Source organism: Vigna angularis, chromosome 1, assembly GCF_016808095.1.
Source record: "Vigna angularis cultivar LongXiaoDou No.4 chromosome 1, ASM1680809v1, whole genome shotgun sequence".
Lineage (NCBI taxonomy): Eukaryota > Viridiplantae > Streptophyta > Magnoliopsida > Fabales > Fabaceae > Vigna > Vigna angularis.
The window spans coordinates 49,374,791-49,388,590 of record NC_068970.1 but is presented as its reverse complement, the minus strand read 5'-3'; the positions used below and the strand labels follow the sequence as shown (position 1 = coordinate 49,388,590).

Genomic DNA, 13,800 nt, shown 5'->3' with positions numbered 1-13,800 from the left:
GGTACAACATACCTTAGAGCTTCATAATTGAAAGGAAATTGAATACCAAAGACTTATCAACAAGGAAGAAACTGTGATTGAAAATAGAATGAAGATTAATTAAGAAAAAGTAGTGAAATGAAAACTTAATTAAACACCAATTAGACTCATCCCTTATCCATATTTACTTCCTCATACACTTTATCATTTAATAACATGTTATTGCTAATAATTTTAGTGATTTTTAAAAAAAGTATATTATTTTAAGAGTGATTTTCTTTTTACTTATAAAAATTTTAAATTAAATGTTATTTAAAAGATTGAAATTCAACATCACTTGTATCTTTCTATTAATTTGACTTAGTCACATGCTGTCTTTGTCTATGACCTGCCTCAAGGCTAAGAGATTATCACTGGCCAGTCTGTTTTTATAGCTACTGGTTTTTTTGAGGGGACAAAGAACACAGATTAATATTAATTAATTACATTATGTAATTAATATAAATAAATAAAGTAATCATTCAAAAGTAAGATTTTTGTGCCTGTTACTTTGAAGACCATGTCTTGAAGCTTCCTAACAAAAGTGAAATTAATTTGAACATTAGAATAGCAACTTTGGAGGGTTCAAACCTAAATCAATTATTTAGGAGCATTGATTGAGCTTACAATTTGTTTCTTCTTTCTAGGGTTAGGAAAAGGATTAGCATCAAAGACTTTTAATTTGGTCCATTAAAGTCAGAGGCAAACAACCAATGGGACCATTCATTGTATTTGAAAAAAGAAAAATTATTGGTACACATTTTGTTGGAGCCTCCATAGAATCTGAGTTGAAAGCATCATATCATCTCTTTATAAACTAATAAAATAATATAAACTCTACAATATTCATCATAATCAAGTTTGCGAATTATTTAATACCAGAGATTTCAACTTATAAAAGGATAATAATGTATTCTGAAATTGTGAGGGAAAAACAAGTGAAAATAACATTTTTGAATCAATGCAAAACGAACTAATTTCATCGAAAATAGATCAATATACTGATATATAAAATTGTATTTAGGAAAAAGAGGGAAAAAATATAAATTTGCTTGAAATTTGAACAGAAATTCATGACTAAAATATATGAGCAACACTTTCTTTTAATGTAATTAGCTTGTATAAACTATATAATAGCAAACACTATAGTCATACCTTTAATTATGCCATACGAACTTTCGGCTTTGGATTTATTAAATTTTTAAATAACAAATTCATTGGGAATAAATAATTATAAAATTTTATTGGTTTGGTTTAGATTGATTTTTACTAAACTAAAAATATTTAAATTAATTTAATTGATTTTTGTTTGAGTAATGAGATTTATGCAAAAAAAAAAATATGAAAAAAAGAGAGAACATAATTGATAGATATAATAAAGCGTTTATTATACATTTATTCACAATCCAAATTTTTTTCACTCATTTCGTACTACTCTATTCTCACCGTATTATTCGTTTATTTTCTATCTCCCTGTGACTCCAAGATACACCTTTATGCGCTGAGAAAAATAATATTGAAAAATACTTAATACATTCAATTTAAAGGAGTTGAACTTTGGTAATTATTAAATTAAGATAATTTGAAAACCAGTAAATATTGATAAGATGTCACCATAAAGACAAATATAAATAAAACTTTTATATTTCACAAAGATAAATATACGGACACGATTACTATTTCTTTGATAACAACATGATTAATTACCTAAATATATAACATGTCAAATTTTAATCATTTATAACTAATAAAATAAAACATAATAAAATTAATAAAGTGAAAGTGATTTTTTCAAATTTAAATATAATATTTATAGAGTTATCAAAAAGGAAATAACAGTAATAATAAAATATATCTAAAATAACTATAAAAAACTACAAGACCATAAAAAAGAAAACTTCATTGCATCACCATCTTTTACCGGAACTGCTTCAACATCCTCTACTCACACCAATAAAGTAATCATGACAAAAGAAAAACACATAAACACAAGAAAACACAAAAAACAACAACAAAATAAGCTAATGTGTAAAAAGAGTTTTTATAAAATAAACATAAGTATATTATCATACACCAATCATTCATAAAACAAGTATCACATTCCAAATAAATAGTCCAAAATATTATTCATAAATTATCACAAGTCTAATATGAAAGAACAATTAACAAGAGAGGACATATAAAGTATAATACAATTATCTAAACATAACTATAAACTAAACTTTATATACAAAATTCTAATCTTAAAACTATGTACAAAAGGGATCTCAAATACAACTAAAAGAAAGAGCACATAAGTACTATACAATATAAACATTAGTATTACCTCCACCTAAGACTTGCTCCAAAGACATATCTTCACTCTCTACTTTCCAAACCAAATGGAGTTCAATCATATTGTCCATACCATCATATCATTTAAAGTCACATTACTGAGCAATTGACATAACATTCCATCATTAAAAACCAAACATAAAAGAAGAGAAAATCATAATATCTACAACAACTCTAGTTCACTTGTCTAGCGAGCACAAACTTCTCACCCAGTGAGAGTCCAAATAGAGGGCTTCCCAAGGCTAGCGAGGAAGCTCACCCAACCCTAAACTTCACTGTCAAAAGCCCCAAAAGCTCGCTCAACGAGTAGTCTCCACTCACCCAACGAGAGCCAAATCAGCAAGCTCCATGAGCCAAACGAGATTACTTGCCTAGCCAGTGGAATTTGTTGCCAGAACTCACTTAAACTCACCTAGTGAGCCTCTATTCTCGCCTAGCCTTACTACATAATTATACAACACGAAAATTGTATAAATAACACCCCTAGAACATCCATTACCTATTCTAACCATTTTCACCAACTTCTAACACTCTTAGGTTGGATTCTAAACTATTATGGACTTAAACAAATGTGTATAACCTATCTTATACTAATTATGAACTATTTGCAACAAGGTATTAACTTAAAAACAACTAATTCTTCATCTTAGAAACCAAAATTCAATTCTACAAGTTCTAGCTCATTTTTTTACCAACTTTGGGACCCTAACAAGTCAGAAATGACTTACCAATACTCTTCAAAACTTCCATTTTGACACAAGACCTCTAATTTACAATCTCACCATCCAAAACCTCTATAATGCACCAAAAATCCATTTCAAGACTCCATCTAGTGCTTTCTTAACATTTATACGCCAATCCTTTGCACATTCATCTAGTGCTCTATAAAAGAAATTGATCGGGTAGAAATGTAGACCTCATTGTTGTGGTCGTTTAGGCACCTCCTAATCGTCAAAGAGATGACATAGGAGTTAGAAAAGGCAGAGATAAGGTAGAGAACTCAAGAGATTTGTGTTTTAAGTAATGAGACGAGTTTAAGAAATTCTACTTATACTATTAAATTATTTTAAAACTAAATTACTTGGTCTCATTATTTTAAAACACTTATCAACTCTAATACTCAAATTTCTAGGTTCTTACATAGCACACACAAAGCTTTATTATATACTTAATCATATGGATAAAGCGCTGATGTGAAATTTCAAAGGGTCTTGCACTTGTGGTGATCTCTACTGCTCTGCAGAGTCATTGCCAATGGATTTCATCTTACCGCACACAAGGTTAGTATGTTAGGACATCTTACACCTCTCACCACATACCCTTTTCTACTCTACCTAAGCTTGAATGATTATTAAAGTGAAAGGATAACCTCCAACGTCTAGACTCCCATATCAATGCATACACTAATGAAACACCACCATAAAATCACCCCAAGAGGTCCATGGAATGACGCCAACACATATACCATACTCATCATCATCATCATATTTTCATACATGAATAAGCACCATATACACTTAGACATGCATCAAGTACATTGTAGTTTCATTTCAAACAACCATGGAATAACAAAAGCTCAAACATGCATAATGACACTCAAAAGTGGCGCCCATAGTTAGTCTTTTCATAGATGATGACCCTCAACGATAGTCCTAATGTTTAGAACCGATCATTTCATAAAAAATGGCACTCAATCCTAACACTCAACGCCATTTTTCTCGCAAAAAAACTTGCTCAATGAAACCCTTTAGTCGAGCGTCCTAGAACAAAATTTCAAAACATTGATAACTTAGAAACAATTGTAATTAGCCTCCCTTACGTAAAAGACAACCAAACAATTCGAGAGACTTAAAGATATCTCCAAACGCAAAGGTAGCTTTAACAACTCCAATGAACAACACAAACACGATTAGGACACACTATTAGAAACACCAATCAATAAAGAATCATATATATAACTAAAAAGACGTATGCAAGTGAAAGAAGACTCACATGCAACAAATAACAAAAGAGACCAAGAAAAAAGACCAAAACTCTAAAAATTATTTAGGAAGATGATGTGTTTTAAAATAATGAAATTCCTCCTAATAAAACTATTTATATTAAAATATTTTAATATTAAAATAATCAAAGTTTATTATTTTTAAACCATTTCATTTCTAAAATGTTATTTTCTAAGTCTTTACCTATAACCGAGTATAAATTAATTAGTGAAACAAAATTTTGAAATATTTATTAATATATACTTTTTTATATGCGTTTAATTTTTATTTATAAAAAAAAGCCTTGAAATAAAAATTAAAGTCTATATTTACCTAACACAACATGAACTTAATTTACTTGAAGTAACAAAAAGACCTAATAACATGAACTTAATTTATACGTGTGTATTTTTCCTATTTAACTTTATTCTTTAATTTTATCTTCTCTTTTCTAAACCTCTTCTGGCTCTTATTTTGGTACAGAGAGATCGATATAGTATATAATTATTTGTCCAATTACACTTTCTAGCATGCGTGCATGCAAAATATAATTAATATATCACTGGACTGCTTTCATTAGTTAAAGACATTATTAAATTAAGAAATTTGTTGGCTGATCACCTAACTTAATTAATTCTATAAACTAAATGCATGACTGAATATTGGAACCATTAAAAGAATTCAATTTGATTTAGTTTACGCAAATTATAACATAATCCATCTAAATAATTATATATTTCAATTTAATTTCGTGGAACCACCTATAAAATTTATTTCAATTTTTTAATTAATTAAAATAATGTAAGCCTTATCTTTTGATGCGTTCTACTAATCTACAGAACAAAACAACATTAGGTGCTGTTAGTTGATGGATTACATTTGTACAGTTCATGGAAGTATTAAACACAAATTTAAAATGCAGACATGTATGTATTTTTCAACTTAAAAAAAATGAAATCAACTTAAAAAAAATGAAAAATACACAGAAAAGAGACATACATGGAAGTGGGAGGGAAAGGTAAATTTAAAATAACATAAAAATAAACTCACAATGGGTTGTAAAATAAAATATAGTTTACAAAGGAAAAAAATTATCTGATTCAAATTTTAACAAACATATTTAATCAAAAGAAATATTCACCAAACTTACAACTAACAATAAGGTAATTGGTTTTAGTAAAGCTTAGGTGGGTTGGTTAATTTCTTTATTTTTGTAATAATTGATTTTCATAAAAGACTATAGTCAATTTAATTACCTAGAAAAGTATTTGATTTTACATAGAAAATCTAAGAAATTATTTTAGTTTTGGTATCGTTTTATGTTTTTTTAAATTAAAATATTAACGTGAAATTATAACATCTACATAATTTCAAAATATTTTAAATTTATGTTGTATACCTTATGTTATCTAACTAAAGAGAAAAAGTGTTACTCCCTCCACCCTCTAATTTTTTCTAAATTTCAATCTTATCCTTTTTAATTTTTAAAACCCTAATCCCCTTTCACTTTCACTCTTTTTCTTAGAAACAAGCCCCCACCCCTCACCTCCACTTTCACTTTCTCTATTTTTTTTTCAATTTTCACATCCGTTACCTAATCTAATTAATTCTTACCATCTTCTTCCCCAACAATGTCACGAGTCCCCTTCACCTTCTTTACGTCACCACCATATATCACACCCTGTGACTTTGAATATCAAAACTAGTTTATTAAACCTACACCACATTGAGAAATCCTCACATCCACATATGTTGATGAGCTATCACATGAAATTTGTTGTTCAAACTGTCAACTTCTTTCCATTACTTTTTAAAAAATATGACAAAAGTGATCAAACCATATACAATATAACATAACTAAGCTTTTGAGAATAAAAAATGAAAAAAGGTGAAAATGGAGAATGATGTTAACGGATGTGAAAATTGAAAAGAAAGAAAGTGAAAGTGAAAATGAGGGCTTGCATATGAGAGAAATGGTGAAAGTGAAAGGGAATTAAGGTTTTAAAAAATGAAAAATAAAATAAGTAAAGGTAAAAGTAAAAAGGATAAAATTAGAATTTAAAAAAAGTTGAGGAGAGGAAGGAAGAAGACGGGAGGGAGAAACACTCAAAGAGAAATCAGCAACGTATGTACCAACAAACAATAGTTGAGCTAGGAATAGATACCATCAATATGGGCCGAGCCTAGTCGTGCCATAAGTATCAATAAAGTCCAGAAAAAGAACGGCCTTGGATCCCCATTGCAAATGACTCCTTGATATTTTCATCTAAACTTATTTGAAACATTAAAACATTTAGCTAAATTATAATTTTAATATTGCTTATTTTTAATATATACTTTTATTTTATTTTACAATTTTAGTCATTAAATTTAGGAAACCACATATAAATTTTTCATACACTTTTTTATTTTTATATTTAATTAATTAAACTATTTTTTCACAGAGATGAAACCGATATATTAGATTTTGAGGTTCAATGTTTTTCGATCATATCAATATAAAATAAAATCTATTTAAAACCTAAGAGTCAACGTTACATTTTTTTTCTCGAAAATTCAGATATTAAAAAAATAAGAGACTAAATTTGCATAAAAAAATTACAAACAGTACAAGTGGAGATTTTTTTCTACAATTTTAAAAATCTCGGATAATTTTCGACTGGTAACCGCAATTACCACAGTGGTTCCTAGTGGATCAAGGATTCAAGGATTCTTAAAGAAATTATGATAATTCTTAAAGGATTAGATTTTGGTTAAAATTAGTATAATTCAGTTCAAAATTAATATAAGTAGTAGTTCAGTTTATAGTGTACTTTAGTACAATTTAGTATAATTCAATTTGGTACAGTTTGATAAAACAAAAAACAGTTCAATTCAGTTTGTATGAACTGTTTTTTTTACTATAGTTCAGTTTAGATAAACTAATTTTTAGTTCAATACAGTTTTTAATAGTGCAGTTCAATTTGATTTGTCCACCCCTAATGATAAATAAAGATATGGTTGGTTCTGGCTTCATTCAACCTTTTGAAAGTTGTTTTTCAGGATCATTTGTTTTTAGATTGCAAATTATCACTATAATTTAACTCAAAATTAAGTAATTATGTAGTGATGGGTTTGATTCTAACTTATCTTATACATTCTAACTACTTGAGAATTGAAGATTATGTAGTGATAGGTTTCATCTTAATCTACTCAATACAGCCTTACTTGAAGGGTGTTTAAGAATAAAAAATTGAAATATATCTAACTGGAATAAATACATGCTTTGGAACTAATATGCTTAATAATGAAGCAAATTCTAATACAAGTAAATAAGATCCAATAATAATCATTTAAAAGAATAAATGATAATGTCAAGTCAAAAAATTAGAGATGTGGTCCTTAATTTTAGTATAAGCTTAGCTATGAAAAAGGTTTGTGAGACCAGAAAAAATAACACAAAAAAAAATGCTCCAACATGGTAAGTAATATCTTGGATAGCTATAATAATTTAGTTGAGATTTCTTAAGAAATCATGCTTAAAATAAATAATAATAATGAAAAAAACTAGGTGGATGATTTGGTAATGATAAAAAAATTTGTACATGTAAATATTTGAAGATAAAATCCATTTATTGATAGAAGGAAGACAAGTATCATAATATCTAACCCATGTCTACCATTTTGTTAACAATTTTTACTTTAATAATTTTTTAATCAGAAAAATATTAAGTAATAAAGAATTGTTTAGAAGTTAATTTTATTTATTTTTATTTTTTTAATTTGACTTATGAAATTGAAATTATTTTTAATAAACTTAATTTCTTTAAAACTTATATTTTGGTGGATATTACAACGAAGGATCCGTTACTACCATTAAGACCACTTGAATTTCTTGGATCCATGGGCTTCTATTCAGTAACATTTTTTTAAATGGAACTTTCTTGCACTATATTAATTATTTATATATCTTAGTTGCTTTTCATTTTTCTTTTTACTATGTTATAGAACAGCAAGGGTCATGCGTTATTTCTTAGCCTACCAATTGGTTTCTGTTTCTTTCTAGGTAATTGGTGAATGCTTGTCAAATTGGTGAGGAAGTTACAGCAAAATATAAAAAAGTGAAAAACCCTCAAGATAGGGAGTTGTTTATTGAGTTTTGTCTTCATACAATATTGTACCAGCAGGTCTCTCAAAGGTATGTAACTTCCTTTCTGAGTTTTTGCCTCGGTTCAAAAAACTCAAACAGTAAAGCAAATAAAAAAGATAAAAAAATGGGTCTATTGTCTCTTTTCTAGTTTGAACCAAGATTGTAGATCCTTAAAATTAATTAATTAATGGATCTATTGTCTCGGTTGGATCCAGAACCAAGGTAATAAACTCTTTTTTATTTCAGTTTTCACCAGAACCGCGGTCTAAAGTATATATATATTTTAAAAAACTTATTGTTTCTATATCACATAAACCATATGAAAAAATCCCATAAACATAAACAAACGTGTTTTCTATTTATCGAGAATTTTTTTTGTTTTTTTTTCAAACTTTAAAAAAAATATTTAAAATAGTTACATTTTGAACTTTGAGCTGAAAAGTTTTGTGAGGAGATTTCATGATTTTTTGGTTCTTCATACAAATTTTCATTTCATTTAGAGTTCTTTTGAGCATACTCTCAGTTTTACATATACTTATGTTTTGATGTGTATGGTGTATGAAGAACAATCAACCAAACAAAAACTTGAAAAATCTAAAACGAAACTAACCTTGAATGTGAGTTTGGGGTTGAAACGAAATGAAATGACCATCCTAAAGCGTCTATTCGAAGAGGTGAAGAACACATGTGCACAAAATCAATCGGTCAAAACGAAAGAAAATCATACCTAAACACTTAATCAACGTAAAATGAAAGAAAAAAAGCAAGAAAAGTTGAAGAGGATGGCTGCAAAAATCGAAGAAAGAGAGCAACGACGCACACCACAAACAGAAAAGCTTCTGTTTGATAATGCATCTGTTCGCAAAATTTAACCCTAAACAGATGTTATTACCTCAGTTATTTTTTTAACCGAGACAATAAGGGTCTATGACCTCGGTTCTATAAAGAACCGATGCCTAAATCCCCTAAAAAAATCAGTTATTTTATGCCTCGGTTCTCTAAACAACCGAGGTCGTAGACTTTTGTAATAATTACAAAAATGTCACTACGTTGGTTCTTTTTGAATCGAGGCATATACTTTTGTGAAAAATTACAAAAATACCACCGCGCTAGTTTTAGGAATCGATTTTTTTTAACCAAGGCATATACCTATGCGAAAAATTACAAAAATACCACCGCGCTATTTTTTGCTTCGGTTCCAACTAAACCGGTGATAAATGCGCGAGTTAGGATGAGTTCTTCTTTCTTTTTTTATTACTTTCCTCGTGTATGTATAAGACCGAATCCTTTCTATTTTTAATTTTCAAAAGGATTACTAATCCTTAACTTTTCGAGGAATCCTTCATCAGTGGTTATGAATGATCTATTTTTTTCAATCTCTATGACTTGTTCCTACGCAACCAAGATCGAAAACATGTTTAAATCCTCTTTTTTTACTAGTAAATATTAATTACTTTTCGTTGAAATGATTTATTACTAAACATATTTGTTATTAATCAAATTAAGCAAATCATTTGAATTATTAAAAAAAAAATTAGTTGTATTACCGACGGTTTTTGAAATTTCAAGTAAGTAGGCTTAGAAATTTCCAACGATTTTGGATAACCTACACAAGTTTCGACAGTTTTAGACAATTCACACAAGTCCCAACGATTTTAAGTAGCCTCAACAACTACCGACATTTTTTGTAAAACCTCCTGCAACTGGCTGCAGTTTCAGAAACCCCGGCAACAATTTTTATGAAACCACTGCAAATAGTGACGATTATGAACAAAACCATAAAAAATTATCACCAACAACTATTTCCTAACTATTTTGTCAATCGCAAAAAATATATTTACTAGGAATTAAAAACGCTGGTAATGAAAAAAATAAAAAGTGTGAGAACTAAAATTTCAGTTTTATCAAAGACTATTATTAAAGCTTACAATAGCGTTCCTCTCTAAAATTCAAATGCAGTTAAAAAAGATATACTCAAGTTTTCTGAAATAAGATAGAAGTACAATTCAACTAATTCATTCTTATCTAAAACATTATGTAAAAATATCATGTATTAAATTTGATAACTATGTTTATTTCAAAAGATTAATTAGCTTTTCATTTTCTCCTTAGTCTTAGTAATTGTCAAGAACATAAGTCTATATAAAACAATTATTCCGATTAAGATAGCAAGATCAACCCATTTGGAGTAACCCATTTCCACTTGCCATATCTTTGTGAGTACTTCCTTGTCACTTATGTAGGTTCCTCCATCTTCATCACTTCTCAACTTCAGACCAATGAACTCATTCTTGAACAATCCTTGGAAGGCATATTTGTGGAAGGAAACATAATACATAGGGTATTTCCAAAATGGTTTGGGGAGATCATTTGGCAGACGAAAAAACCCACCAGTTAAAATCATCACTCCCATAATTCCACCAGAGACTGTGATGTTAGTGTTGGGATTTGGGAGGATACTTGAAACAACCATCATGAGACTCTCAACCCACAAAATGCATGCAAGTAATACACTAGAAAAATAGATGCAACGTTCAAGTCCTGTGTGAAGTCCAGAAAGGTAATAAGTGATCACACCAGGAATCACTGACATCAGTGCCATGTATGGAATAGGTGATAATGTATGGCTAATGACAAAAGCACCAACACCATAGTGTCCATTCAATCTCTCACGTTCAAATACCAGAATCATAAACATAAACATAAACATGTTAGGAACATATAACATTTTTTCCAACTTCTTTTGTCAAAGGTATTCTTATAATGTTTGTTAAGCACTAGATTTTAAGTGTTCTATCAATATGTGAATGTGAGACTTCTAACAACATGGTTGGAACAAACCATGTTGATTAATTGCATTTTGAATGGCGTGTTTACCTTAATTTGTTCCAAAAATGGAGGAAATCCACCAAGAAGGGTTATGAAAGTTAGGACTGAAGCAACAAAAGATACCAGTGACCCTCTAGCCTGAAATATGCATGAAGAAAGGAAATTATTATTATCATGAATTAATAGTTGCGTTATGCTTTAAATGGCATAAACCGAAGCACTTAAACTACTTTACCTGAATGGATGAATTACTTGAACCAACGTCAAAGAATATAGTTCCCATACTAATAGCTGCTACAATAAACATAGCCAGACGCAACCAATAATTGGTTACATCACGAAACAAGTGCACTGAAGATCTTCTTAGAAGAACGTGACACTGAGTTAGAAATGCTGTTTGTGTTCTGCTGCTCCCCGTGAAACCATATTCCTGAATTCATCAAAAAGTTATTCCTTCATCATGTGAAAAATCCTTGTTCTATGCGAGTTCACCACGCAACATGTTATATTACACTTACCCTTTCACCTATTGCTGCTACTTCTTTCCGAACTTGGTTACTAATTTCAGAAGATTTAAAAAACTTCACAAGGGTATCCACTGCTTCTTCTTCGGGTACTACTATGTGGAAGCCTTCTTTATCATCCTGCAAATAATGAAGATAAATCACAGGTTTTGTTGCCAGCTCTAAAGCATTGACGTGTTGACTTTCTCACCAGTATGAAATCCTTGTTTATGATCCTCAAGAAATGATCAGAAGGGTTGTGGAGAGGTGGACAAGGAAAGCCATTAGAAGCAAAAAACTACATTCAATCAAGAATACAATACAATCAATTAGAAGCTATAATCTGAAATGAATTTGTTCTTATATACAATGTTCATGATTAATTCAGCTACAAACCTCGGTTGCAGCAGAAGTGGTGCCAAAATATACTGTTTCACCTGAAGACAGAAGACAAAGATGATCAAAAAGCTCAAAAACTTCACTGCTGGGCTGATGGATGGATGCAACAATTGTTCTTTTGATGCCATCTCTTATCTTTAGGCTTGCAATTCTGCTCATGACATAGTAGGAAGCTGCACTGTCAAGGCCACTGGTTGGTTCATCAAGAAGGAGAAGTTTGGGGCTTGTAAGAATCTGAATACAAATGGCAAGTCTCCTCTTTTGCCCCTCACTAAGGCCTTTAGAAGCCTTCCCTTTAATCCTTGTGTGAGTGGTCTCTTGTAGACCCATTTGTCTGATTGTAAAATCTACTCTCTCTTTCTTCTCTTTGTTGGACATTGACTCTGGAAATTGGAGATGAGCTGAATAGGACACTGCTTCTCCTACTGTTAATGTTGATAACACAGCATCATCATGTGTCACGTATGCCTGCTTTCACAAGGTATTAATATGAATAAGAGATTAATTAGATTTCATTTTCTTCAAACAAAAGCCTTTTGAGGGATTTCACTTACAGATGTTCCATAAGCCAGTTCATGTTTATGGCCATTAATTAGAATTTTCCCTGTTTGCTTTGAGCTTGAAACCAGTCTTCCTGCAGATTTTTCAGAAGGATTAAACCAAACAGCTTGTCCACAATTTTTCTATACCAAAATGCCCTTTGTTTCTAAACCAACTCTTCACAATTAGAAGTTCCCATGGTGAGGTAATTAGAATGATTATATAGGATGCAATGAGGATCAATGTATTATTACTCCTTCATATATCCTTTAATACTTTAATTTTGTATATTCAAATTTTAATTCATTTTGGTTCAAAACTTAACATAATTCTCTTTAATTTAACGACACAATTTTTTTTTTCGGGTTAAATAATATAAGTTGGTCTAAAATATCATTTAACATATAAAATAAACTTATCATGAATTAGAAGAATTATATTTTTTTTGTTTTAAAATTTAAAACAAAAGTTAATTCAAATTTCCTAGTTGAAATACTGTCAGAAAATTTAATTCGATTCCAATTATACAAAAGATTCAATGATGTTCCAATCATAGCAAGAAAAGAGAAAAAAAAGCATTCACCTGCTAAGGCATCAAGAAGTGTTGATTTGCCACAGCCAGAAGGACCCATTACTGCCAAAAGTTGCCCTGGCTTGGCATAACCAGTTAGAGCCTTAAGAATCGGTTTCCTACCTTTCCTTCCATTTGGAACTGTCACCTGCAAATCCTCCCATGTCAGGAACATTCCCTCTTCCTTTCTTTCTTCCTCAACAGTGCCAACCAACTCCTGCTTCGACTGCATAATCAAAGGAGCAGGACTACTATTGGGTGATCCATATTTACTAAGAAGAACATTCATGATCTCTTTCAATCAATACGATGATGTTTGGTTGTGTTTGCGACAGAGGTAGGTGGTGGAGGGATATGGCTTCCTTACATTATCGTATAAAAACTGCTGTCACACAAAATCAAATTTAAGTGCACAACAACGTTTGACAAAAGGCATTGAAGCCACAATGACATCAACCGTATATAACACTTCACTTCTTTCAATTGTTTAGTAAA

At 30.1% G+C, this 13,800-nt stretch overlaps 1 protein-coding gene across 1 annotated transcript; it reads right to left on the bottom strand.

The window, feature by feature from the left end:
- Positions 1-10,552: 10,552 nt before the first annotated feature.
- Positions 10,553-13,597, bottom strand: LOC108326616 (ABC transporter G family member 1). The gene is made up of 8 exons (XM_017560217.2): positions 13,318-13,597; positions 12,749-12,828; positions 12,192-12,662; positions 12,007-12,093; positions 11,811-11,936; positions 11,528-11,722; positions 11,342-11,430; positions 10,553-11,147 (listed from the first exon to the last, which is right to left on the bottom strand). The coding sequence occupies exons 1-8, from the start codon at positions 13,592-13,594 to the stop codon at positions 10,553-10,555; spliced, it is 1,920 nt and encodes a 639-aa protein (XP_017415706.2). The 5' UTR covers positions 13,595-13,597.
- Positions 13,598-13,800: the final 203 nt, after the last annotated feature.

Bases quoted from the DNA above. Each gene is read 5' to 3' on its own strand.
- LOC108326616 (XM_017560217.2), bottom strand. From the start codon at position 13,594: ATGAATGTTCTTCTTAGTAAATATGGATCACCCAATAGTAGTCCTGCT. The intron at 12,663-12,748 runs GTAAGTGAAATC...TTGTGAAAGCAG, and splicing joins AACTGGCTTATGGAACATCT to GCATACGTGACACATGATGA. The intron at 12,094-12,191 runs GTTTGTAGCTGA...GATTGAATGTAG, and splicing joins CCACTTCTGCTGCAACCGAG to TTTTTTGCTTCTAATGGCTT.